The sequence below is a fragment of the Capsicum annuum genome, chromosome 6 (genome assembly GCF_002878395.1).
Source record: "Capsicum annuum cultivar UCD-10X-F1 chromosome 6, UCD10Xv1.1, whole genome shotgun sequence".
NCBI lineage: Eukaryota > Viridiplantae > Streptophyta > Magnoliopsida > Solanales > Solanaceae > Capsicum > Capsicum annuum.
The window spans coordinates 188,533,855-188,561,025 of record NC_061116.1 but is presented as its reverse complement, the minus strand read 5'-3'; the positions used below and the strand labels follow the sequence as shown (position 1 = coordinate 188,561,025).

The 27,171-nt window shown below is 35.6% G+C and overlaps 2 protein-coding genes across 3 annotated transcripts; one reads left to right on the top strand and one right to left on the bottom strand.

Moving 5' to 3' along the window:
- The first annotated feature begins 3,462 nt into the window (after nt 1-3,462).
- Nucleotides 3,463-12,586, top strand: LOC107872844 (protein WVD2-like 6). Of its 2 annotated transcripts, none has more exons than XM_016719471.2 (9): nt 3,463-4,035; nt 4,961-5,249; nt 5,329-5,598; nt 5,728-5,786; nt 5,928-5,999; nt 6,107-6,209; nt 6,310-6,381; nt 6,473-6,583; nt 11,674-12,586. In XM_016719471.2, the coding sequence occupies exons 2-9, from the start codon at nt 4,995-4,997 to the stop codon at nt 12,151-12,153; spliced, it is 1,422 nt and encodes a 473-aa protein (XP_016574957.1). In that variant the 5' UTR covers nt 3,463-4,035; nt 4,961-4,994; the 3' UTR covers nt 12,154-12,586. The 2 variants fall into 2 exon arrangements, with proteins under 2 accessions (XP_016574957.1, XP_016574958.1); XM_016719472.2 differs by having other exon boundaries at nt 3,612-4,035; nt 6,110-6,209.
- Nucleotides 12,587-14,675: 2,089 nt separating this feature from the next.
- Nucleotides 14,676-20,384, bottom strand: LOC107872845 (EIN3-binding F-box protein 1). The gene is made up of 2 exons (XM_016719473.2): nt 20,312-20,384; nt 14,676-17,313 (listed from the first exon to the last, which is right to left on the bottom strand). The coding sequence occupies exons 1-2, from the start codon at nt 20,322-20,324 to the stop codon at nt 15,350-15,352; spliced, it is 1,977 nt and encodes a 658-aa protein (XP_016574959.1). The 5' UTR covers nt 20,325-20,384; the 3' UTR covers nt 14,676-15,349.
- Nucleotides 20,385-27,171: the final 6,787 nt, after the last annotated feature.

Genomic DNA, 27,171 nt, shown 5'->3' with positions numbered 1-27,171 from the left:
TAAACTTATTTTCTTTGTTTATCTTCTTTTATCATTGACTTCGAGAATGTTTCTCATTTAACAAATAGATTATTTAAAAAAAAAAAAACAGATTTAAGATTTTGAGTTTATGAATTTAAAATTATTATTTTAAAAAATTACTATTTAGTTCTGAATAAATTATTATATATATTATATAAAATATTTTAGCATATAGACATGTTCGTTAATGAATTTTGCCGAATTCATAATCTACATTCTAGTTCCGCCTTTGATTTATATGGCCTCAAATCTAAAAAGTTTTCGTCCATTTTAAGCAACTACTCTATAATGAGGTCACATGCATGTAAGAAAAAATTTAAGATATCCAGCAAAGCACTTCCCTTGCCACTTGTGATGCCAAATCAGCAAACCTTGGTAGTATGTAATTAAGATATCTTTTGTTCAAGTTGGATTTTTTTTGCTTTCAAATATCACATATTGATGAAAATGGCGGAGATAAGAATATTACAATCAATGTGTGAATGTATTAGGAAAGATGGAATTAAAAATGGAAAAATTTAAGATAGGTGAGAGTGACTTTGATGAACGACAAGATATGTAAGAAGCGAGCTGTTGAGATAGATGAGGAGATTTTTTGAATGCTTCTTGCTGAGACGTGAGAAGTTGACTATGGATGAATTTATGAGAGGTAGTAAATTGAAAAGGTATCTGATGAGGTGATTAGGTATGACATGACGCAGTTGCAGCTTACGTGTCAATCGAGCATATGACCTTAGATAGAAAAGTCATGTGAAGAACGCATGTTGAGGTAGAAAGATAGTAGGTAGGATTATGTCCATACAAGTAGGTAGGAGTGTATTATCTTGTTGTCCATTTCAGTAGTCGTAGCGTTTTTTAATTTTTCAGTTTATGTTATTATCTGTTATTTCGTATAGTACGATTATAGTAGTATTCTGTTGTAGTATTATTTGGCTATTACTTGTTATTTTTAATACTGTATGTTATTTTTTCTATTTTCAGTATTTCTTTTTTTTCTTTGAACTGCTTTTATTAGGTCTATCAAAAATAATAGTAGAAATTAGATTCACGTATACTGTCCTCCCCATATCATTTATGGGCTACACGAAATATATTATTATTATTATTTTAAATATCACATCTTTGCAATGGAAGTATTCACACCTAAAATTTATACTAAAAAGTTGGTTAACTTAACCATGCGTTAGAAATTCGATATAAAAATAGTATTTATTTTGAAAAAAGTAGGGTAGTAGAATATTCCATCTCTATCCCCATTCTACAAGAAGAAAATAAATTATCTTTTATTTTCATTGTTCAATTTATTTCTTTAAAAGATGATCAATACACAATACAGGAAAATTAGTTTTGAACCTTCAAAAAGAAAACTAATAGACTTTTTCCACTTAGAGGTGGAATTATTATTATTACTATATATGAAAATCCTCTACTAAAAATGCCTATTCAAAAAGAAAAATAAAACAAGAAAAAACATTATTATTCCAATTTGATAATGACTATCAACCATCAAGCATATCTTTTATTCCAATTTGTCTAGATTTATAGGATTTGGGTGAGGAATATTAAATCAACTTTGTCAAAAACTTAGTGCTTTATCTTTGTTGACTTAGATGTTTTCATTTTTCTTTTATTAGAAAGAAAAAATATTTTTAATTGATTTCCCGTGCAAAATTATGATGCTCTTGTTTTTTGTTTTCCCTTTATCTCCTTCATTTTAACTCTGTGATTAATGAAATATCTCATATTATTTGTCTAACTTATTATAAATAGTTATTTCAAGTTACTTGTTAATTTACAAAATTAAGATAGAATTAATTACATTTTTTCATTCACGCTTACAATTTGTTCTCTTTGAAATTTAAAGCAAGTTATTTTTAAAATTTCAAAAAAAATTCTTGAGAGGTAAATTAATAAAACTATCATTTTTATTTGTGAATTCTTATTGAGTGTGTTGAAGGAAAAATGAACAATTAATATGGTACCGAAGGAATATTATTTAGTTTTTTTTAAAAAAAATATTTCCTAAATCTCTTGGATAGTGCTATATAAATAAAAAATTTTGAACTGATAATATATTCAAAATCAACTATGTAGCTTATTGCGTTAATCGTTATACCTTCATACTGAACATATTCGTTAATCGTTATACCTTCATACTAAACATATTCATTATTATTAGAATGATTTTATTGTAATGTTATTGCTTAAAAGCAAAATAAAATCTTTTCTTCTGAATTTTGCAAATAAATCAAATGTTAAATGTGAAGTAATATACATATTATAGTAACTTTAAAGGCAAATACACGTTTAAACATGATAAATCCATGTCTATTTATCAACTAATTATATAATTGACATTCAACGAAAATCACACAGAAAAGTCCAAACTCATTTCTTTAATGAAAATTCTGAAGAGTTATTTTGTATTGATTCAATCTGCATAAAAACTAGGACAGGAGAAAATCAAATGAAATATACCTTATCTAGTGTACGTTTGAACGTAAAAATATGATATTTATAAAAAATGTAGTATTCGGAAAAGAAAGAAGTTTTAAAATGCTTGGAAAATCAAGTTATGTTTGAATATACATTTAACTTAATACTCATCTTTAAAAATTCTAAAAAGAAATTCAAAATATAAACAAACACTTGTTTTTAATTTTTATTTTTTACATGGACGAATGGGGGAGCCAATGTACTTGAAATTGTGACTTGGGTTTACTGTTGTCCTCATTAAAATTGTGACTTTGGTCTACCTACCTCTCTTTTTGGAAAACAATAAATATACTTTCTTTTTTGATTTTCATAAATATTTAAAATGAAGTTGGATTAATTCACATTCAAATAGATCTATTTAAGAAAAATTCTTCCACATTTTTTTGCATGTTCAAATTTGAAATGATTAAGAAAAATGAATAAAATGCATACAAAAGAAGAAGTAAAATGGTAATAGTAATAATAAAATGAATATATGCATACAAAAGAAGAAGTAAAATTAATTAATTAAATCCAATTTAGAAAAGGAATAATCATGATCAATTGTGAGCCATTGATATGAGCAGTTAAACAAAGATGTCCCTTTAATCATGGGGCTGTTACAAGTCTGTTCTTTCTAAAAACTGTATGTACTATTTCCCTATCCTTAAATTTAAGGTCATCTCTCTCTCTCTCTCTTATGAGACAGTGACCTGGAATAGATTTGAATACTTCTGTCACATAAAAAGTACAATTTTCTGTATTGAACAACAACAACAAACCCAGTATATTCCCACATAGTGGGGTCTGGGGAGGGTAAAATGTACGTAGTCCATACCACTACCCCCGAAGGAGTAGAGAGGCATTTTCTGTATTGAAGATCTCGCATAATTTTAAAAAAATTAAATAAGAAAATTAATTATATCTAATTTTATTTTATATTTCTGACAGTAATTTCATCAGTTAATACACATGAAAAAAATATTTCTGCATATTAAAATTCTCGCTGGCCGGATCATAAGCATCAATTATAAGAAACTATTTTCACTACTTATAATTCATAAATTTCTGATTACTTTATATAATTTTTCTCATAAGTCCAAAACTATCATTCTTGTTGCAATAATTTTATCAGTTAATTTGAGGCTATTTTAATTAATACGATAATTTTACTGGTTATTCCGAAGCTATCGTTGTGTCAGGCAGAACTACTAAAATAAATTGAGAAAAGCATCCCAACACACAGAGACACATGAGCAAAACCGTCCCCCCTCTCTAATCTTGAGTTGAAATGAAGTGAAAATTTTGAGAAATAGAGAAACCCCATCTTCAAAGTTCACAACTTTTTTCACTTTCCAAGTTCAAGAAAACCCCACCAAGAAAAAAAAAAAGACATCTTTAGTACAGTTACATTTTCATAAATTGTTTTAAAGGTTTCAGATTCTTGTTTGTTTTGCAAGTGTTTTCCTATTTTTGTTCAAGATTCAGTCAGATCCCTGGTGGATTTCATGGACTTGTGATCTTTTTATAGTTGTTTAGGTAAGTATAGTAACTGCATTTGTTGTTTGTGTTTATATATGTTGGTATATTATGTGTAATCTTGTTGGAATTTGTACTGTGAAAATGGGTTGTGCTGTTTTTGGGGTTTGGATTTGCTGTGTGAATCTTGGATTGAGAAAAATATTGGATCTTTTTATGGGTTTGGAGATCTAGTAGTGTAAGTGTCGGTTTACTGATTTTGTCTTCTTCTGGTACTGTATTTGGATTTGGTTTTTTGAGTTCTTTGTTTGTGGTTATTAGCTGAGACTTTGTGTAGGTGAACTTGAATAGAATAGAATGGATATAGAAGATCCATATCATGGACCCAAACCGACTTGAAATTGACTCATTGTTGATGGATAGGCTTGATTTTTAAGTTGTTCTTACCTTGTTTGTGAGTTCAGAAGAAATGGTATTGACTTGCTTCCAATAGAGCAAGTAAAGTGTTTGATTTGTGTGTGGTTAGTTTTTTTCAAGCTAAGTTGTGCCACACCTGTGTCGGATGATTCAAAAACACACTATTCTGGAGAATTCAACGCGTACCGGCTTACATTTTTGAAGAGCCCGAGCGATATAGGTTTGAAGAACAATGTGGTTGAAGTATTAGAAGGCAATCTTTGTCATAGATGAGAGTTTGTAGTGGTCTGAAGTTTGATTTTCAAAGTTGAGTTATATGTTTTTGTATGTGCATTCACGCCTCTTGGAAAGAGCTGCTAAATTAAGTTCTAGTTTACGCGAAGGAATCATGACTGCTTTACCAGTAGTTGAAATTTGGTGGTTGTAGCATTGGTTTGGTAGTTTTTTGTGTACAATTCGTGTTCTACTGGATTGGTTTTTTTTTTTCCTCAAGTTTGAGACTGCATTTTTTTAGAACCTAAATCGTTGTAATCATGTGGCATTTTCTGTTTGTTGTTTTGACATGTAGAATTGTGGTTGCAAATTTCGAAGCATTATAGAGCATGATGGATGTTGTCAATAACATAACTATTTCTGGAAATGGGTTGGGCTTTGGAAACGGAGTTCACCAACTTCCTGAAGCTGTTGCTGGTATACCCAATGGGATGCCTCATGCAAGTTCCAGTAATGAAGAACTAGAGAGGAGTTTCCAGAGCGCTGTCGCGGTGACTGATAGTGAAACAGTTGGATCTTCTATCCAAGAAGTCAGTAATGAAACTACGATAACTTTAGAAAGCAATGTCGGTGTCAACTCTGAGGTAAGGGAGTTTATTCAGCTTTTTAGCTTACGTAGGACATTTTGAACGCCACATTAGGTAATCTCTTATTTCCTTACAGGAACATGAAGCAAAAGAATCTGAGGAGGTGACAAACAGTAAAGAGCAAAAGACTCCAGTAAGGGCAAGGAATACTAAGAATTCCAGCACCAAAAATGGCACAGCCAAGAAAAGTAACGGAAAAGAGGCATCAAATGGTACCCTTGCCTCCAAATCTCGTCCTAAACAGCCATCTTCCGTTGATGCAAAGGGTAAATCATTCAGTGACAAGAACACTGCTGAGTACTATTCAAAACCTGCATTGGCTCATCTAAATGTTGATCGTGCTAAGGTAATGTCTTAGGTCTAATTTATGACCTACTGTCCAGAGTAACAGCAATCTAAATTTCAATATTGCAGCTTCATATGCTTTTGTTTATTGTTATCAATATCATATTCCTTTTCTGCTGTCTTCTAACAGCAACCTGGTCATGCTGAAGCATCAGCTTCTCCGAGTGCTGTACAGTCTGAAGGCCTCAAGTATGTCCCATTTATCTTGTAGTTTCTTACCTGTTGCTTGGAGTTGTATGATAATTGTACTGATAATGCTTGCTAACATGCCAAACAATCAATAATGACTTTTCTCCCCAGTGGTTGTGAACTATAATTTCGTTACTGCAGGGAAAAAATAAAGCTGATGCCTTTGAAGAAAGTGCCCCCTAATAAAGCTGATGGAAGTGCAGAATCATCTTCGTATCCTAAATACGTTAATTTTTTTTTTCCTTCACTCCTTTGATTTGGAGTTCTTATTTGTATTAGCATAATAAAAATCTTTCAGTTTATCCTTGATCACTTCATAGCAGTCCTACTGCTGCATCAGATGCCAAACCCCGCAAAGTAGGTACTCTCCCAACCTACAATATCAATTTCAAGTGTGATGAAAGAGCTGAGAAAAGGAAAGAGGTCAGCCCTCTGCTTGCATCGCTGAAGCTTATAATATATACCTGATTGTCTTGCACCATGTAGTCAACTTAAGAAAATTTGTCTTGTGGCATTTGGACAGTTTTATTCCAAGCTCGAAGAAAAAATCCATGCAAAGGAAGTAGAGGAGAGTAATATGCAAGCCAAGACTAAGGTCTGCTTCTGGATCTTCTTGGTGTAGAACATTTCTTGTTGTTGGGTTGTCTTGTAGCATTCTTATTTATTGTCTTTCAATTTTCTAACAGGAAACACAAGAAGCTGAGATCAAAAAGTTACGGAAGAGCTTAAAATTTAAAGCTACTCCCATGCCAAGCTTTTATCAGGAACCTGCACCTCCAAAGATGGAGTTGAAGAAGGTAATTTTTTGCTGTGTTGTATGTTACATGCCGAGAAATGCAATCTTGTATTGTTCGAAATGCCTTTTGCTGTTCTTAGACATAGTAAATTGAATATTTATTGATTCTTTGGCTCAAAATGATTTTGTTACCATTCTTTTAAACTCCAAATAGGTAATATTTTGGATTGTGTAATAAATTTTTGATAAATTTCATTTTCGTCATCCTAATAACGTGTTATCAATACATATATTAGAATTTACTACTATATTTGGTGTCAGGTAATGTGGACCGTTGCTTAACTTTTGCTTTTTGCGAAGCTCTAAAATATAGTAAATGAACTGATTTTTCGAATGCTTTCAACTTGACATTTAAACTGCATGCTCTGTCAAAATGTGATGCAACAACAACAACAACAACAACAAACCCAGTGTATTCCCACTTTGTGGGGTCTGGGGGGGGTAAGATGTACGCAGTCCATACCTCTACCTCTGATGAAGTAGAAAGGCTGTTTCCGAAAGACCCCCGGCTCAAGTTACGAGATATCAAACAAACACATAGTACAGCACAGAAGCAGATGACATAACATAGATACTGCAGCCATAAGGAATATAAAACAGAGTAAAGCAGGAATGCAGGAATATAAAGCAGAGGAAAGCACACAGATTCGTAACAAACATAGAACACGGAACACGGAACAGAACATTGAATACGGAATCATACCAGGAATACACCCCCACCAATTACCTCCCTACATTAGCGACCCGAACAGGCCCTAATCCTCTGCCGTAATTCGCGTCTTCCAGACCTTCCTATCTAGGGTCATGTCCTCGGTAAGCTGTAACTGTTCCATGTCCCGCCTAATCACCTCACCCCAGTACTTCTTCGGTCTACCCCTACCCCGTCTAAAACCATCCAACGCTAGCCTCTCACACCTACGGACCGGGGCATCCATGCCCCTCCTCTTCACGTGTCCGAACCATCTCAATCGTGCTTCCCGCATCTTACACTCCACTGAAGTCACACCAACCTTCTCCCGGATAGTCTCATTCCGAGCTCTATCCCTTCGGGTCAGTCCACACATCCAGCGCAACATCCGCATTTCTGCCACCTTCATTCTTTGGGTGTGGGAGTTCTTAACTGGCCAACACTCCGCTCCATACAGCAAGGCCGGACGGACTACCACCCTATAGAATTTACCTTTAAGCTTGGGCGGCACCTTCTTATCACACAGCACCCCCGATGCAAGTTTCCACTTCATCCATCCCGCCCCGATACGGTGCGAGACATCCTCGTCAATCTCACCGTTACTCTGGATCACGGACCCGAGGTACTTGAACTTATCCCTTTTCTTTACCTCCTGCGCTTCTAGCCTCACCACTACCTCATTCTCTCGCCTTACGTCATGAAACTTACATTCCACATACTCTGTCTTGGTTCTGCTCACCCTGAACCCTTTAGACTCCAGAGTTTGCCTCCACAGCTCTAATTTTTCGTTCACACCCCCTCGCGTCTCATCTATCAGGACTACATCGTCTGCAAAACGCATACACCACGGCACCTCCCCTTGGATACGCCGCGTTAACACATCCATTACTAGCGCAAACAAAAAGGGACTAAGAGTAGATCCCTGATGCAATCCTGTCAGGACAGTGAAATGCTCTGAGTCTCCTCCCGCCGTCCTCACCTGGGTTTTCGCTCCCTCATACATATCCTTAATTACTCTGCTATATGCCTGCGGTACTCCACTCACCTCCAAGCATCTCCAAAGCACCTCCCTGGGGACTTTGTCGTACGCCTTTTCTAGGTCGATGAACACCATGTGCAAATCCTTCTTCCTTTCCCTATATTGCTCCACCAACCGCCGTACCAGGTGAATTGCCTCCGTCGTCGAGCGGCCGGGCATAAATCCGAACTGGTTTTCCGAGATAGACACTACCCGTCTCAGCCTCACCTCGACCACTCTCTCCCAGATCTTCATAGAGTGACTCAGTAACTTAATCCCCCTATAGTTATTGCAACACTGAATGTCCCCCTTATTCTTATAGAGGGGGATCATGGTACTCCACCTCCACGCCTCGGGCATCTTTGCTGTCCTGAAAATTTCATTGAACAATGCAGTCAACCACCTTACACCAGCCTCTCCAACGAACTTCCAAAACTCCACCGGTATCTCATCCGGCCCCGTCGCCCTACCCCTTCGCATCCTGCGGACTGCCTGTCTAACCTCGTCTACCTTAAAACGTCTACAATAGCTAAAATCCCGACACTCCCCTGAGTGCTCCAGTTCCCCTAACACAATAGCTCTGTCCCCCTCGTCATTCAAGAGCCTATGAAAGTACGACTGCCATCTCTTCTTTATGTGGCCGTCCTCCACCAACACTCTACCGTCCTCCCCCTTAATGCACCGCACCTGATCGAGGTCACGACCCTTCCTCTCCCTAGCCTTAGCGAGTCGGAACAACTTTTTCTCCCCTCCTTTCCCCTGTAACCCTGCATACAAGCTCTCAAAAGCAGCCGTCTTAGCTGCCGTGACCGCTGACTCTGTCAAAATGTGATGAACTGCCAAGAAAGAAATTGCAGTGCTACTGAGTTCTGAACTTTCGAAGAAACCCTTTGTTGTCAATGTTTAATCTCGATATACCAATATAGCTTGGTAGAGTTGGGAGGTTCCGCGCTTGATTTTTTGGCCACAATAGATGCATTTCCCTTGATACATTTTTGTGAAATTGCAGTAGCACTGAGCTACGAAGAAGCGTCAGCTCTCAATGGTTAAACTGGATATAGCTTGGTAGAGTTGGGAGTTCAATGTCTTGAGTTTTAGACAATTAGACCACAAGCGCATTGCCCTTGGTACATTTTTGTGATTGTGAAGATTTACTTTGGTAAAGCTAGTGGAATTTCATCACCATTTCGAATGCTTAGCATGATCTGGAAAAAAGAAGCATAATAAGTGTGTGTCTCTAGTTGATGTTCCATCAGTAAATGAATCTCTACCTTTTGATGCATAATTGATGTGGCTAATCTCTGAGGAAACATTCAACAAGTATAAAATCTGAAGATACAGTGGCACAATTTATAAAATAGGTGTGTAAAATATGATTCTCGTGCTTAAGTAACAACAGAAAAGTTAGCCTTGGTAAAATATAAGTCCGGTGCAGAGATTCATGATACTGTAAATCAGGTCAACCTTTTTCCTTTTTCATGGATAACCAGACAACGTCAACTTTATTACTTGCTCTTTTTAAAAGGGACATATATATGTAAAAACTGTCAGAAAGTTAATCTTGGTATCATTGCACTCTCATTAGTGTGCCATCCCAACATTTTAAAATCATTATGGCGCTTATTTGTTGGTGAAACTGTCAGACGGTTGGACCTGATAGATCTTTAGCACTGAAGGGCTGACTTTGGCTGAGACAGGTGGAACCTCTGTTTTAAGTGCTAGTTTGCAGACAGTTGGGTCAAAGGCTGCTAAGGTCTGGTTTTGTAAGAGGGATAATGTACATATTATATGTGCTGCTTTGCTGACTTAGCTGGGCCTAAGGCCAATAATATGACGTGCAAGGGATCTTGTATACACTTGATCGATACATGAAAGACTAGGTGTAAAGTTGTAAATTCTAGTGGTAGTGTCAACAGATACACTATTACACCTACACAATCAATGATGCTTAGGACCCATGAATCTCGGGCATATCTCTCCTTCATATATATTGATACCCTTCATGGAAGATACCTTCAGAAACACTCGTACCAAGCATGAAATCAAACTCTTTCTTTTGTCAGCACACGACTTTTACCCGCTTTGAGCTGTTTTTAGTCTTTTCCTAATGAACTGAACCTTGTTCCAAGGAGTCATGTACCAAATCTGAACCCAAGAGCCTCCTCTCCCTTGGCCCCAACCAACAATGAGAGATCTGCAAAGCATCCCGTCCTGAGTCTCGTAAGGTGCCATCTAAATATACTGGGTTAGTGACTCTTATTGTAAGATAAGAAAACTCAGTAAGAGGCAAATGTTTGTTCAGTGGTTAAGCATGATAGAAATGTGAAGAGCACGTATGTGGTTCTTGACAGTTCATCGTTGGCTAGATATATTCCTGATTCAGTAAAATGTTAGACTTAGTAAAATATCTTAGCTTTGGACTATTACTTGTTCTTTCTTGAAAGCACTCTCTTTCGTGCTATAGACACTAAAAGACGTCCTTAATCTCCATAACAACCATAAATTGGAGTTTCTCCAATGGCTCCATCTACTTTACTTTAACATCAGGAAATGTTAAAGGGTCAAGTAGGCAAGGTATTGTCAAGCTAGCTTTTATAAGTAGGTAGTATGAGAAGATTTAGGAGCTCCCTTCACTATTCAGTTGGCAAACTAGATAGTACGCGGAAATGCTTCTATCGGGTGTCAAAGATTTTCTCTCTCCAAAGTGTTAAGCAAAACTTATCTGTTCTAAAGGGAAATTCAGGTATATTCATCAACCTCTACCCCATTTATTGTGTGCGTGTATATTCAATATACACGTGTAAAATGTATCAAGGTATGCTGTATACACTTGTTTAGGGGTATTATCTAATTGTGCTGTGTATAAGTAATTGTTACATTACAACGTACATGCAGTTTTTTTTGCAATTTTTCAGTGTGTTTTAATAATCCATATGATTTCCCTTACTAATGTCAGTATGTCAAGTTTAATGAAGGATTTGTGTGACAGAAAGGGATAATTACATGACATACGATTCTGGTCAGAATTGACTTTATTGACATTTATTTTTCTTAGTATTATGTTTGTATTAGATTGACAGCATCGTATTAATTACTTCACTAGAAGCTCTATTAGTCTGAGTACTCATGAAAGATCAGAAAATTCATCTGCAGGGATCTTACTGTGAAGATACTAGGATGCTGGTTGTTCATGGCTTACTACAATATAGACGTCATGCTTTTATCTAAAGAAATTTTCTAATATTTGCTTTCTTATTTTCTAACTAGTTTTGTATATGTGCCGCTGAAGCCGCCCCTCCTTAATATATCTTCCTGTTTATTTTTGAAATCTACAAGTTATCCCGGTCTTTAACTATCACCTTCTGTTATTATCTTATGATGATAGATTCCACCAACCCGAGCTAAATCCCCCAAACTTGGGAGGAGAAAGAGCTCTCCCACGAAAGAAGGAAGCAATGAGAGCGTCATGCGCCCAGGTAGGTTAAGCTTGGACGAAAATGCATCTCAAAATAACCCTGTCAAAGGGCATTCTCCTCTCAATGTTAAGAAGCCTCAAAGGAAGTCACTTCCAAAGCTGCCATCTGAGAAAACCAACTTATCCAACGAAACAAGAAAACCTTCCAGTCGCAAGTCTAGCTTATCCAAGGAATCAACTGAAGCTGCATCTCTGCCGAATGCTTTACCCAAGGAAATGTGTGAAGTTTCTTCTCAACCAAGCAACCAACACGAGCCAACTACTGAACTTGATGCAGATGGTCAAGAGTGCGAGGTTGTATCAGCTGTTGAACCAAGCCAGATCGAGACTGGTGTTGAAGCTCGAATAGAGACTAACGTGGGGCAGGAGCATGTTACGATCGAGCACTAAAAGCAACTACTGAAGTTGAATATATACCCATGGAGCAATCTTCATTCGCTCTTTGCCTAAAGTATTGCAAAGGTATGAATAAGATTTGGTTTATTTGAGAAATGAATGCACTTGATATTGTACTAGGCAAACATCGCCATTTTGTCTATAGTCAGCAGCAGCAAGGTTGAATTTCTAGTGTTCTATCTTCTTTCAAGATTGCTGAGTGTGGTTATCAGAAATACGCAGGCTTGCTTGCCTCTGTTATCTAAATGTTGAGTAGCCAGAAATAAGAATTTTGTCTTCTCTACTAGTCGAATATCCAAGTACTTTGCAGTTGCGGAAAACTTGGGACAGTTTTTTGGGCATGTACTGGCTGCTGAAACTGTTCTGTTGAACTAAATGGTTGTTGCTTGTTTATTAAGTTGTATTTATAAATTTATACATTACATGATGCTCTAGCTTTGTTTAGATATTATGAAAATTTTCCTCCCTTGCAGCCAGTGTAGTATAGTCATCTGGTGCATCATGTACTTTTATTTGAGGGGCAGCCCTTATCCTCCGTGTTTCAAATCGTGCCCCACTAGCATGTACTTATTGGAGCAGTTCTCTAGCATGAAGGTTTGTGTTATGGTCCATTGCAAGTCCCACATCAGTACGACAAAGTATTGATGTGCTATTTATATAGCCTTGGACTCTCCCACCCACCCCAATAACGCTTTGCTTTTGGGGTGTTGTTCTCCCTGCATTGAAACTATGGTATCAGAGCCCATCCCCACCCTTTGTGACTGGCGTGCCATAAATGGCGACATGGGTATGGCAGTGTGGAGCGTGGTGGTTTGTTATGGTCCATTGATGTGGGTTTTGTTATCAAGGTCTTAAGTGCTTGTTTCAATTGTGAAGCACTCTAAATCAGTAGTATTTATCATTCTATTTAAGTGCCTGTTTCAGTATCACCTTAAGTGATAAACTCTGGATAATTTAATATACAAAATGTTGAATCCGACACCACTTTTAAGAAAAAGACGATTATTCCTTTCAATAGGGACCACAATTATATTGTGGCTTCTTCCTCTAGAGACTAGAGAATTGGTACGCTCCCTTTAAAACTATACAGTACAGGTGACATCATTATCTATATAAAATTAACATCGTTTAATAGGGTTGATTCACATAGATTAAAAATGGTTGGACCTTATTGAGTACTTCCCTCGGTCCCAAACAACTTGACATGTTTGCTAAAAATATATTGTCTCGAAATAGTTGACATGTTATTTTTTTTCAACATAATAATTGAAGAATATCTAATTAAAATTAAATAAGATCATATTAGTCATCGTGCATTGTTTATTAATTTCTCTTGAGAAATAACAAGTTGCTTTTTGTTGGATACGTTAGTAACGTAAATTGCCGGAAGAGTCGAAATCAAAATTGGTGCTGCGCCCTTGTCAACCTGAAAATGACAATTTATGATAGCAATTTACCTGGATAAATTGATCAGTAAAGTTGTTTTTATCTTGGTTTTACATCAATATCATTCACTTGTACTAAAAGTCTTCTGAAGCTCAGACAAACAATCACTTAAAACGCTCACATGATTTTGGGTTAAGCTGTTTAGAAAAAGGGTGTCGTCATTTGTCTCATTTGGTATTTATTTTTCAAAATCAGTTGTTCCATTTGGCATTGTAGCTTAAAAGGTTGGCCCTTTTAGCTCCCTTCTAGCTCCGAACTCTATTCTATACTTTATGCATGTTAAGAATAGCATCCAGCAGGCTTAGCCCAGTATGCTTCAAATTGGATTAAATACTCATACCTAAATTTATTAACTTTTTTTTATAGTAAAACTTACATGAAATTTGGGATTTTAAGTTGTATTTTTTTTCTTTCTTATAAACAAAATAATTTTATAAGTTATATAAACGGTTAAAATTGCCCAAACTCTTTATACGATCTTATTAAATAAGAAAAAATTCATAACAAAAGTATAATTTACTATCACAAAAAATATTTTTTTAAAATATAATATTTATTGATCAAATGAAAAATTTGTTGAATAATAAATGATAAAGTGGCAGTTGATTTGAAGTAATGATAAATTTTGTAGGTATTTGGCCATGAAAATAAAAAAATAAATTGGAATTGAAGCTGAAGTTGGAGATGTAGTTGTGTTTGATCTTATCTTTTTGGAGAGATTTTTTAACTATAAAGGTGAAGTTGAAATTAGGAAAAAGTGAACAATTTGAGACTTGTTTTCACTTTTTCAAATAGAACTTCAAGTTATATTTGGAGTTTTATGGCGAACCATTATTTTTTAAATAAAATGAAAAGATTTTTCGAAAAAAAAAAAAACTGAATATTTCTCATGTCCCAGTGAAGTAATATGTTGGTGAGAGTAATGATTAAATGAGATGTAAATGGTTTAAAGATTGATAAAAGTAATAATTTGAACTATAAATTTTGTTTGTTATTTTTTGTATTTGAAATTCCAAAATCATGCCATAATTTCATACGACAGACATGAAATCGCACGCCCAAACGCCTACTTTGACACTTTGTCATTGATATTTCATTATAATAAAGGACACAAAATAGATAAGTTGCATCATGCATGGGACAGTTCATGAACAAGATATGCCTGCAAAACTAGAGCTTGGTTGAAAAAGACAGCCAAAGCTCACGAACACAAGGCACTAAACTGCTCAACTGACTGAAGCAACCTTAAAAGACAACTGATGGACCGGACATGACCAAACCGTCACAAGCAGAAACACTAACATTGAACATCATGGAAGTCATGGAAAAACTTAAAACTAAACAGGAACATAAAAGACTTGGGGAAAAAAAAAGCTTCTCTTGTAGCAAGATTTGCTCATCGACACAACGCTAGAAGCTAAAAACTACTGAAAAAGGAGCTAGGATAGGACCATACATGAGTTTCTCCCATCCAAAAACCCAACATTTGTTTACTCAGAGAAGTATGACTGGAAGAATAGGACTTCCCATAAAAGAGAGCCAAAATTCCTGATAACATCTTCATTGTAGAAGCTGCAAAGAAACAAAGCACCAGCCAAATTCAATGGAAAAAGTAGCCAGGATACTGGAACTGAACAAGACCCAAAAACAGCATGTTGCAGCTAACAGAAGAAAACTTCACCAGACCAACATTTTCACAGCAACCAACTTGTAAACACCGCACAGGTTCTCAGTCACAACCTGGTTAGAAAAGGACTTCACACCTCCAGAGTTGCTCTACAAGCACATTGACAGTATTCGAGCTCATTCCGCTGCAGTGTTTTATGTTCAATCCCATAAGGTTCTGACCCAACTCGAGGAGGAATGGAAAGCTTTTGTCTGACACTAAAGGGCAACCAGACAGTAAGAGGGTCTGCAAACTGAGATGCGCAGCACTGGCTAAAGCTTCAAGCCCTGAATCAGTGATTCCGCACTTTGAAACATCGAGTTCATTAAGCAACCAGCAAGAGTCTGAAATTTCTACCAAGGATGCATCAGTAACATGTCTGCAACCATCTATGATTAGAGACTCCAGGGTTCCCCCGTGCAGCTTAGCTATGGCTGAAACTGATTTGTCCGAAACATTGACACATCCGCTCAAATTAACCTCCACCAAACTAGCTACACAGCTCCGAACAAGAGGGATGAGCCCCTCATCAGTTATATCAAGAAGCCCATTCAGCTCCAGATGAGTCAGTTCAGGACACAGTCTACCTATTACGGCAATGCTAACATTGCCTACTCCAGGACAGTCGCGAATAGCCAAAGATTGTAGTGAGTTGCAAGAAGCCACCAACGAACATGCACAGATTAAGTCTTTCACGCCAGAGCAGTTCACCAGGGAAAGAGCCTTCAGTTTCTTACCACAGTTCAAAAGTATACCAAAAAACCCAGCCTGGGTAATCCTGTGGCATTCCTCTAACTGAAGATTCTTAAGTGAGACTGACGCATTGGCAAAAGCAACCAATCCATAATCTGAAATGAAAGCACATTTTTTTAGGCGAAACAGCTTCAGATTTGGGCAACCTTTACAGAGAGCTTCAAGAACCAAATCACCGACTCCACTGCAAGCACTTATTGTAAGGGACTTTAGCTTCTGCAAACCCTGGCCATTTCCCATGACCCAGAAACCCCCCTCATTTACACTTTGAAGATCACTAAGAGCTAGGTCAGTAATTGCAATGCCATACTGTCCAATAACAGCAAGAGAGGTTTCGCTGATGTTTAGTGCCTGGAGCTTTACCTTTGTTAAAAGGTGACCAGCTGAAGAAACGAGACCTGCAATTCCGTGATCCCCAACAAGTGGACAGTTTTTGACTGCAACAACCTTCAGGTTAGGGCAGCATCGACCGACAGCTTGCAGAGAGTCATTCCCAATGTTTGAACAAGATTCTATTGTTAGAGAGGTCAGATTAGGGCAGTTCTTTGCTATATCCAACAAAGACTTGTCAGAAATTCCCGGGCATTGGCAAAGATCAAGCTTCTCTAACAGATGACACCCATGAGCAATCTCAGATAAGCCTTCATCACCAATCGAAGACACATTCCACAAAGAAAGATCCCTGAGAGAAGGGCAACCTCGAGCTATAGCCTTAAGACCAGCATCAGTCACACCACGATAAGGGTTGTTTCCCTGAATAGATAACTTTTCTAAACCTCCATGGCTTGCAGTTCCAACGGCAATAGCAGCAAGTCTGATATCGGTGGCTTTCTTTCCATCAAGCCACCTGGTAAGATATCCCTCTCCTTCAATATCTCGAGCTTCAGCCTCAGCTTCTACACCATTAGATTGTGCAATCTCACCAATCTTATTCTGGATAGATCCTTCCTCAGCTTTTGAGGGCAGATTGGGCTTGGATGCAAATGTTTCATCCCTGGGGATGCTACTTAAAACCGTAAGCCAGCGCTTGGAAACACAAGCACAGGAGCTTCTCTCTTGGCCACTGGGAAGACGTCTGAATACCTCAAAGAGGCATTCATCAGGAAGGACTTCAATGGCAGGCAGATTCTTCTGCTCAAAACTTTCAGAAGAAGCAACAAACGAGGCAGGGACACAAATCCTCTTGCGAGACGGAAAATGTACATCCTCATTTTGCTCAAGGGATGAAACAAGAGAGGATTTTTTGGGACTTGGATAGAAAACTTCCCAAGGGAAGGAAGCACCATTTCCTGGAAACCAGAAGATTAAAACATCAGGCAAAGATCAGAATAGAAATTACACAAATTTCTAGAGAAGATTAGCCCACTTCACACATGGAAGTTTTCTTATATTCAGATTTAGAACATACAGATACTCATCCCATATTTGTCAAGATATACTCATCATGTTTCCTCATCACCATCCTATGTAATTCATCATTTAAATAGATATTTGCCCTCAACAAATCTAGCCACAGATATGTTCTTCCTAAACTAAACACCATATAGACTTAGCAAGAATAACATGTAAAAGGTCTGAATATTCTAATCAATCGACCAAATAGGTCTAGCTAATCAAAATTACTTCAGTTTTCCATTTATAGAAACATTTTCAACACAGACAAGTAAATTTAAAAAAAGGGAAGCGCGGTGCAGTAAAGCTCCCGTTATGCACCGCGTCCGGGGAAGGGCCCACCACAAGTAATAGAGAAATATACACAGGCTTCAATCAAGTGACAAAGATCTAAATAGAAACTAAAAAGGGAAGTAATTAAAGCACAATCCAAAACCTCAATATAAGAAATGGCACAAATTCTCACCACCTACTCAATCAATCACAGAAAAAAAAGTAAGCATATTCACTACACAAGCAAAGACCAATTAGTGCAAAATCAAGAAACTCCACAAGTTTAAAAGAGAGATTTTTTTTTATTTTTTTTTAAATAAGCATCTTCACTACACAATCAAAAACCAATTTTAGTGCAAAATCAAGAACCCCCACAAGCTTAAAAGAGGTAGAAAACTAAAAATTAAGATAAAGACAGGAGCTTTAAGCTAAAACATGAAAGAATCAACTATCAAGAACCAACATAGATATTAAAAAATTAAAAATTAAGATAAAGACAGGAGCTCTAAGCTAAAACAATCAAGAATCAAGAACATACCACTATTATCAAAGAGTTTACACACGGGTACAGTTGAAAACCAGTAAGGATGTAATATGTCAACCTTACAAGCCCAAAAAACCCTCTATTGAGAGCAAAAACAGACAGACAAATCAAAAGAAAGACAATCAATATAGCTTGAAATACTGAATGCATCTGGAAATTGGAAAGAAAGTTGTCATCTGAAAATCCAATTGAATGGAGCTTAGAAAAAGGGAGTGTACAAAGGGATGTGAATAATTAGTTGTTTGATTGTTGTATATGTATTTTGTAAAAAGTTCGTGAAGACAACTTTAATTTTCCCATGTAAGATTGTAAGATGCCATGAACCTAGTATTGGATGTTATGTCCAATGTTTCCTGCAAGTATATGGTCAACCTAGTATTCTTATTTTACAATATTCATTTACTTCTACAGAATTACTTATGAATATGAATAACGAATATCCTATGAATGGCACCAGTTCAACTATTACAACCAACATCCTTTTAAAAAAAAAAAAAAAAAAAAAGGGAAAAGGGTTAATTTGTTTCTTCTTTATGTATAATGGATTTATTGTTTCTTCATATTATTTCTTCGTTTATTTATTTATCTAATATTAATTTGATATTTTATAATGATAAATAGAATAAAAAATTTATTATGATGCTCTCTAATTTTAATAGAAAATCACTATAATTAATAATAAGAACAAATTAAGAATTAAGTGATAAATAATTATTTTTATTATTTAAATTGAATAAATAAAAATAAATATTTATTTTTAATATAGTGAATGAAAAAATTATCAATATAAACTATCTATATCATTATTTAAATATACCTTTTTTTCACTAGGACGGTTTATAATCAATATATAACTTACACTTGGCATTAAACTTTGATGAACACTACATTACATCCTAATTCAGTGCCCTAACCTATGTTGCAGTGGCGGATGTACATGTATTTCACGGGTTCATCCGAACCTTTTTCGTCGGAAAATTATATTATTTTTATATAATAATAAAAAAATTTATGTATAAATAATAGAGGTTGAATCTCCTTCGACTAGTCTGTATATGTACTACTGAACTCCCTCACTGAAAATCCTGGATCCGCCCCTGTATGTTGCGTATCCCATTTACTTGTTCTTTCATCACTAGTTAAATAATATTCATCTCATTTAGGAACAACACTTCACCCCTCTCAGTTATACAAGGTTAATGATGGTAATAATAATGGAAAGAAAGAAAATATTAGCGGTGGAAAAATAAATGGTGACTAAAATAGGTTGGAACACTTTAATGGCATGCAACGTGAGATTTTCTTCATCAAAATGTTCACCCATATAGGATAGGTTGTTCATTTTGAATAACCTTAACATATAAAGGATAGCTTGAATCGTTCAAGTAATGATGAAGTAGATTGGCTGATGGCATAACGAAGGATCAAATAATTTTTAAGAAAACAATATTTTACCTTCACATTTTACTTTTATAAGTATAACATCACTCGTCCAAGCTTTTAAGTAAATTAAAAGAGTTTGAAAATCTTTTCTTGTATTTTTATCAAAATTTAAATTATGATAACACATAGTTTCACCCACTTCATTAATTGCTAAATTACATCATTTGATGCTTGTTGAAAAAAAAATCTAATTTTCATATAGTTAAGAGTGATTTATTATCGGTGAGGGGCATCAGAATGAAAATTCAGCCTATAATTTTCTATAGTTAACTTTAAAAATAATCTCTCTCTTGTTCCTACTATATATGAGGAAGGCTATTCATTTTTCATAGTTTTTACATAATTTTTTTCTTGTCTTTTTTATTCAGCTTAAAGTTTTTATATTTTTTTGTAACTCCTCAAGATTTTGATAAAATTCAATAATTTTAAAGATTTTTTATTTGTCACATGTCACAGAAAAGGTGTAGTGACCCCATAAAATACATTCACACATATTTGAATTTTTATTTCGTGTGAAAATATTACTAAATTTATTTCAAATTATATTTTATCCTAAGAATTTATGGCAAACATATAGTTATTGCACATTAGAATCATGAACACAAAATTTTACAGAGAATGTTATAGAAACATACCTGGGGAAGACATTCTCGACAGGGAAAGTCTTAGTAAATTGCACTAGCCTTATAGTATCAGAGCCGTCAGTGATGAATAGTGTAACCCTAATGGGTGAAGCGGGGGCAAATTTATAGAGGTAAAACTTAATCTGCTCCGTCCGTCAAATAGCGGATCTAACGAACGAGATTTATTATTCATTCAATAGTAATAATTTTACCATATCTATATAATATTCAATACTTTTTATTTAATTACATTTCATCCTATATTTTGTATATATCTAAAAAGTAATGTATCAAAAGAATTGTGTGCGTAGATGATGTATCATGAGTTAAGTAATGTATGCTGAATTAATTATGGTACAATAATTTTTTATATAATATTCAATATTTTTTATTTAATTACATTTCATCCCATCGACAGGCACCTAAACTTTCCATGATCTTTCACTTTGGCACCTCAAGTAGGCGTTGTTCACATTAGGCACCTCAACTAGCGTGCGATGTGTCATTTTGGCACTTTTTACATAATCCACAAAAATATATGATATGCGTATATTACGCGCGCTATGACGTGTAAACTAACCAATGTGACGTGTAAAGTGACCAATAATAGTATGACATTTGTCATTTTCTATCCAAATAATTTTTAAATAATTAATTTAAATAAAAAATATCCCACCCACCCCCCCTCCCCACCGCGAATCGTCTTCTCCAAGTATCCCAGTCCCCCTCCCTCGCTAATCGTCTTCTCCAAGTACCCTAGCCCCCCCCCCCCACTCGAATCATCTTCTCCAACCCCCCCTCAAACAATCATAACACCATCCCCATTTTTCTTTTCCTTTCCCCTTCTCGATTTTTTTCTCCATTTTTTTCACAGAAATAATCCCACGCCACCCCACTTTTTTGCTTTTGAATTTCATTAAATTTTGATTCTTTCTATTTATTTTTGTAGACACATAAAATTTATTGGATCAAATTCATATAAAATTTGAATTTGATCCACATTTTCTTGGGTCTAAAATTATTTTAGGATGTAAAAATAATACGCCTATTTTATTCATCATCAAGGTCCATCTTACCTTGAATCTCAAACTCATGCAACGTGTCAAGTGACGTGGTAGCCCAGTCAAATTAAAGATCAATAAGACAAAGTCATCCGTTCAAAGAATGCGGCAAGCTAAGTCAAGTTCAACAACCAATGAAACATCATCAAGTGTCCCAAATGACATATTTGTTACCAATCGCAAACAACCTTACCACACAACATTTGTGATAAGCTTGATAATTGAATGGACTAATCAGAATAAGACAGAAGAAGTTATTTACACTCGGATTGCCTACCCCCTGCTACTATAAATGAGGCGGTTACATAATTTTCTGAGGGGATTCTGGAAGCATTGAAGAAAACATCTACATCAACTACACAGTTCTTCAAAAGAGTTGCCAACGGAGTCCTGCCCGAAGATCAACTTGATTAGACAAATTATTGTCCGACATTCCTGGAGATCCAAACGCATTTCTAGGAGGTTCAAATCATCCTATGTTCGAGAAACACGCTGGCCTTGAATTACGGAAAAAACTTAGGAGAGAAAAATTAAGAGAACAACAGAACTGTACCCGTAAAATTCATTTAAATAAAATTATTTTTTTGGTTTATTTTATCTTTGCTTGCAATTAATTTTCAACACTATGAAAATTTATTGCGAGCAAATTTTGGTACGCCCAGTAGGAAAAGTTTTGTTCTTCATATCTTCTTTCTACAAATTGAAAAACCACAAATTCAACTACTGCAATGGACTTCACAAAAATCAATGACGTTTCGTACAAGAAGTCTACTACTGCCACGTCTACTGAGATCAAACTTGTTGGCCCCATCAATCGACGCAATCTCAACGCTTGTGCTTTGGATGGATCTCAATACTTCACTTTTTTAAAGATGACAAAAAAGAGAAAATCTCAAGTTTCGGGTGTAACTACAACCCCAAGGGACAACCTTGTATATATGTTATCAGAAAAACTATTTGAAACTGTCTTCAAATTTGGAGAATCTGAGGACTTAACGTATTCTCCAACTTCAACGAAAGTCAACACCTTCATGGTTGATGTAGTTGACATGGATGAGAACTTTGCAATAATAGAGCAAACTATTGAAGCTTTGAAGAAGTCTGTTAATGAGAAAGATCTTCAAATCACTCAACTTATGAGTTAGATCTCTACAATCTTGGAGATTCAAATTATAATCTAACGCCGAAAGAAAAAATTGATGGTGAATCTTTCATCAAGTCAAGTGACAATCAATGTGCTGATCAGTCTTCTTCAGTGGACACTCTAATAGTTCAACAACTGCAAGATATAATTGCAAATACCATGAAGGCATAATACAGCGGTCCATTACAAAGTTTATCGGATACTCAGTCGTATTCTAAGCGAATCGAGGGTTTACCGATGACAATTAGATATCAACTGTTGAAGTTTCAACAATTTGATGGAAAGAAAAATCCAAGGCAACACATCGCTCATTTTGTTGAGACTTGTAGCAGTGCTGGTACAGATGGTGATCTTTTTGTCAAGTAGTTTATTCGCTCTTTGAAAGACAACGCCTTTGATTAGTACACAAACTTAGAGTCTGAATCAACTAATTATTGGGAGCAACTAGAAAGTTAGTTTCTAAATCTTTTCTACAGTACCCATCGTACGGTCAGCGTGATGGAGTTGAAAAACACAAGATAATGTAAAAATGAGCCTGTAATGGACTACATAAATCATTGGCGAACATTGAGCTTTGATTGCAAGGATCAACTTTCTGAAACTTCCGCAATTGAAATTTGCATTCAAGGGATGCATTGGGGCCTTGTGTATATCCTTCAAGGAATTAATCCTTAAACTTTTGAAGAATTAGCTACGCGCGCTAATGACATGGAGCTAAGTATTGCAATTCATAGAATGACGTCACCTGTCTTTGATCTTGGAAAAAAAGTCATAAAATTCAATGACTCATCTGAAGAACAAATTAGCGAATCTATCGCGATAACTGTGAGTTTAACGAAGGCCTCCACAAGACAAAAATTGAAAGAGAAAGCTCCAAAGTAACAAATGCGAGAAGTGAAAAATCAATCAACCTTGAAGTAGTTACAAGCAAAGGTATATTCTTTTTTTCAAATCTGATGTTTCTACGATTCTTGATGATTTTCTAGATAAAAAAGTCATTGAACTCCCTAAGTCAAAGCGACCTGAAGAATCTAACAAAGTTTACAATCTAAGTACTATAAATCTTATCGCATTATTAGTCATCACACCACAAAATGCTTCATCCTAAAGGAAAAGATCATAACATTAATGCGAGAGGAAAAAATCATCGTTGATAATAGCTATATACTTGATGCAAATCATGTTAGCGCTAAACTGGATCATAAAAAAGGTTCAATTTTAAAAGCTGTACAACCTATGTTCTCTGTGGCATCTCCAAAAGGTGAAGGAATCATCATGCTATAATTTGGGAGCTTTGACCCGATTGGGATTTTTGCTCCAAAGAAAACAACAAGCAAGTCCATGTCAAATGACTTCTCCAATAGCAAGAAAGGTAACACCTGCACATTGATTGCTTGCAAAATAAAAAAAGGTGAACGGACTTCTAAGCTCCAACTTCTAAAAGTCGACACGAGTTTAAGTGCAAATCTGTTTCAACTAATGCGGGCCATAAAATTCAATACCAAATTGAGGTGCAACAATACTTCATCACGAAGGGTTCGGAGAAAAGTTACATTACAAGAATTCTTTCCCAAAATGCTCCTCGACGTATGAGCCTAAAATGTAAGTCAAACTGTTGCTCGACGCATGTGCCTAAACTGCAAGTCAAAATGCTCCTCGATGCACGAGCCTAAACTACAAGTTAAAATACTCCTCGATGCACGAGCCTAAACTGCAAGTCACAATACTCCTCGATGCACGAGCCTAAACTGCAAGTTAAGTTGCTCCTCGATGCACGAGCCTAAACTGCATGTCAAATTTTCCCTTAACGCACGAGCCTAAACTATAAGTCAAACTACTCCTTGACGCACAATCCTAAACTGTAAGTCAAACCACTCCTTGATGCATAAGCCTGAACTGTAAGTCAAAATACTCCTTGATGTATGGGCCTAAAACTGTAAGTTGAATTCTCCTTAAAGCATGAGCATAAGTTGCATGTTACTCCTGGATTGTATGTTTTAAACTGTGTATGACACCAAACAAATGAATGAGGCAAAAATTAAGCTTTCTCGTAAACTTACAACACAAGAAGAGAAAAAATGAGACCATGGCAAATGTGCTAAGCTTCTTGGGTCAGTGCCAATAACACGGAGCTACGAGCTTCAGTTTAGTGGTAAGAATTTGTTCATGTGAACAAGATATTCAAATCACGAGTGCAGGAGACAACTTGAACCTAAAAGGCAAAAGAGAACTTCAAAAGCGAATGACCTTGGCTTTGCCATAAACATTCTTTGATCGGAACAATGTTGTCCTATCATAAGCTCTGTAGAAACATATCGTGTATCCTTCAGTCAAGCTGTGAAAAAGATTCTTAATGCAATTCTTCACCAAGTTTCTAGGAGTGGTTGACACCATGTCGAAAAAATCCAAAGTACTGTAAAGAGAACTGCTCCATGAACCTGCATACCAAGATCTACAAGAAGATGGGTGCTTCAAACAGTCTTCTACCAACATCACGAAGAAAAGATGACTGGTTCCATGGAAGTATTGTGGACATCTAACACATTTTCTAAGTAATTCACTCTTTCAAAAATTTGCAAATAAAAAAGTTTGGAGCCTACTCTTCGGCTTGACTAACAGATAGTGGTGCCAACTATTAGAAGTTGTTAGTTCTGTCATGGTGCTTCAGTTCGGCTTGATAAAAATAAGGGTGTCAGGGCAAGTGACTTTTGATTATTCGACACTCAATATTGATTTTAGCTCAGCATAGTCAAAATGGTTCCAATAACATAAAGCTACTAAAAGCTTTTAGATAGCATAACTCGTAGACCATTGGTGCCCCTCCTTGGCTCTGAAACTTTACAAGAAAATAAATGTTAAGTCAGAAAAAAAAATAAAAGAGCAAAAGAAAAAAAAATATGAAGCTTGAATGCATATTTGGAGTCCTTTACAGATGTCATCTTGAAATCAAAAGGATTTTTCATTATCTCCCAAGCAATGAAGTCTTCTCGACAAAGGAAAGACTTGTCTTACTTTGAATATTGCTCGAGAATGGACTTCAACATATTGCAGAAGTGATGCGGTCCAAAACTTAAAGTAGAAGATGAAATTCATGAAGCGTGCAAATCTGATGAAAAATAAATTATCACAAGATATAAGCTGGAATTTCAGAAATTTATCAGATAAAATCTAGTAATTATCTGATTGTGATTTTCACATAAAATGAAATTTATGAGTCTACATTCTAACACCACAAGTCGCTCAAGATTTCAATACTCCTAAGTAGAGATACAAGACTTCTTGTGAAGCCGCACAAAGCTGATAAAACTGACAAATTAGAATTCAAAGGCTGGTTTCAAATAAATAACTGAAACGCTTCAGGTGTAATCTAAATTTGATTCCCACGTGAGATGTAGCTCTACGAATATACTTTTCAACTCAAAAAATTTCTCCTGGTTTTGATACTCCTACATCAAGATATGAAATTTATTGTGACGCTGCTCAAAGCTGATAAAACTAACGAACCAAGATTAGAAGACCAATTTTGGGGAAATATCTGGGATGATTCGGATACAATCTGATTGTTATTCCCTTGTGAGACGTAGCTCTACGAGTCTAGTTTTCAACTCAACGATGATTCCTGATTTCGATGTTCCTAAGCCGAGATATGAGAATTTTCGTGAGGCTGCACAAAACAAATAAAAAGGTGATGAACCGGAACTGAAAGTCTGGTTTCGAAAGGATAGCTGGTCAGATCTGAAGAGAATATGAGTGCGATTTTCGCGTAGAATGTAATCTCACGAGTCTATTGATCAAATATTCTGCTTTTTTTTTTATTGTTTAGAAATAATAATTAAATTATATAAAAACGATATAATTATTAAATAGAATATGTATCTATATAAGATATATGTATAGAAATTGTATAGTTCTATCAAATATGTATATGTACAATATATATATATAAAATATATAGAAAGTGTATAAAAATTATATAATTGTTGTACGTGTAAAAAAAAATGTACAGTTATTATATAAATTATGTATCAAAACTGTATAATTTTCATGTAGAATATTTATATGTATAAGATTTGTATAAAAAATGTATAGAAGGTGTGTAGAAACAATATAGAACATGCCAATAAATTGAAATGGCTAGAAAGTGAAATTTAAATTCCATGGTCATTTTCATGGAAATAATTTAATTTGAAGTATCGTTTCTGTCCTTTTCCCTATTTAATGAAATGCAGACATGGATTGACCATGCGTTAATTTTTTTTTCACATGGTGTGCTTGGTGGTACTCTATTAAAGTAAGGTATTGTGAGCGAAAAAAATAAATGGAGGGATATTTTTGAGTCAACTAACAAACGGAGAATATTATTACTTCATTTCGAATGGTTTATGGGTAGTTTTAGCCCTTTTTCGTAAATGAGATGCTGACATGAATTGACCAAGTAGCAAATTTTTTTCACGTGTTGTGTTTGGTGGCACTCCGTTTAAGTGAGGATTTTTGTGAGTCAAAAAACAAATTGAGAAGTATTTTTGAGCCAAAAAATAAACAAAGGATATTTTTGCCTCATTTTTAATAATTCGGGATAGTTTAACCCTTTTTCGTTGATAAAATGACAATTTATCAACAATATTTCACATCATTGCTCCTTCATATGATAGGAGTAAATATTTACA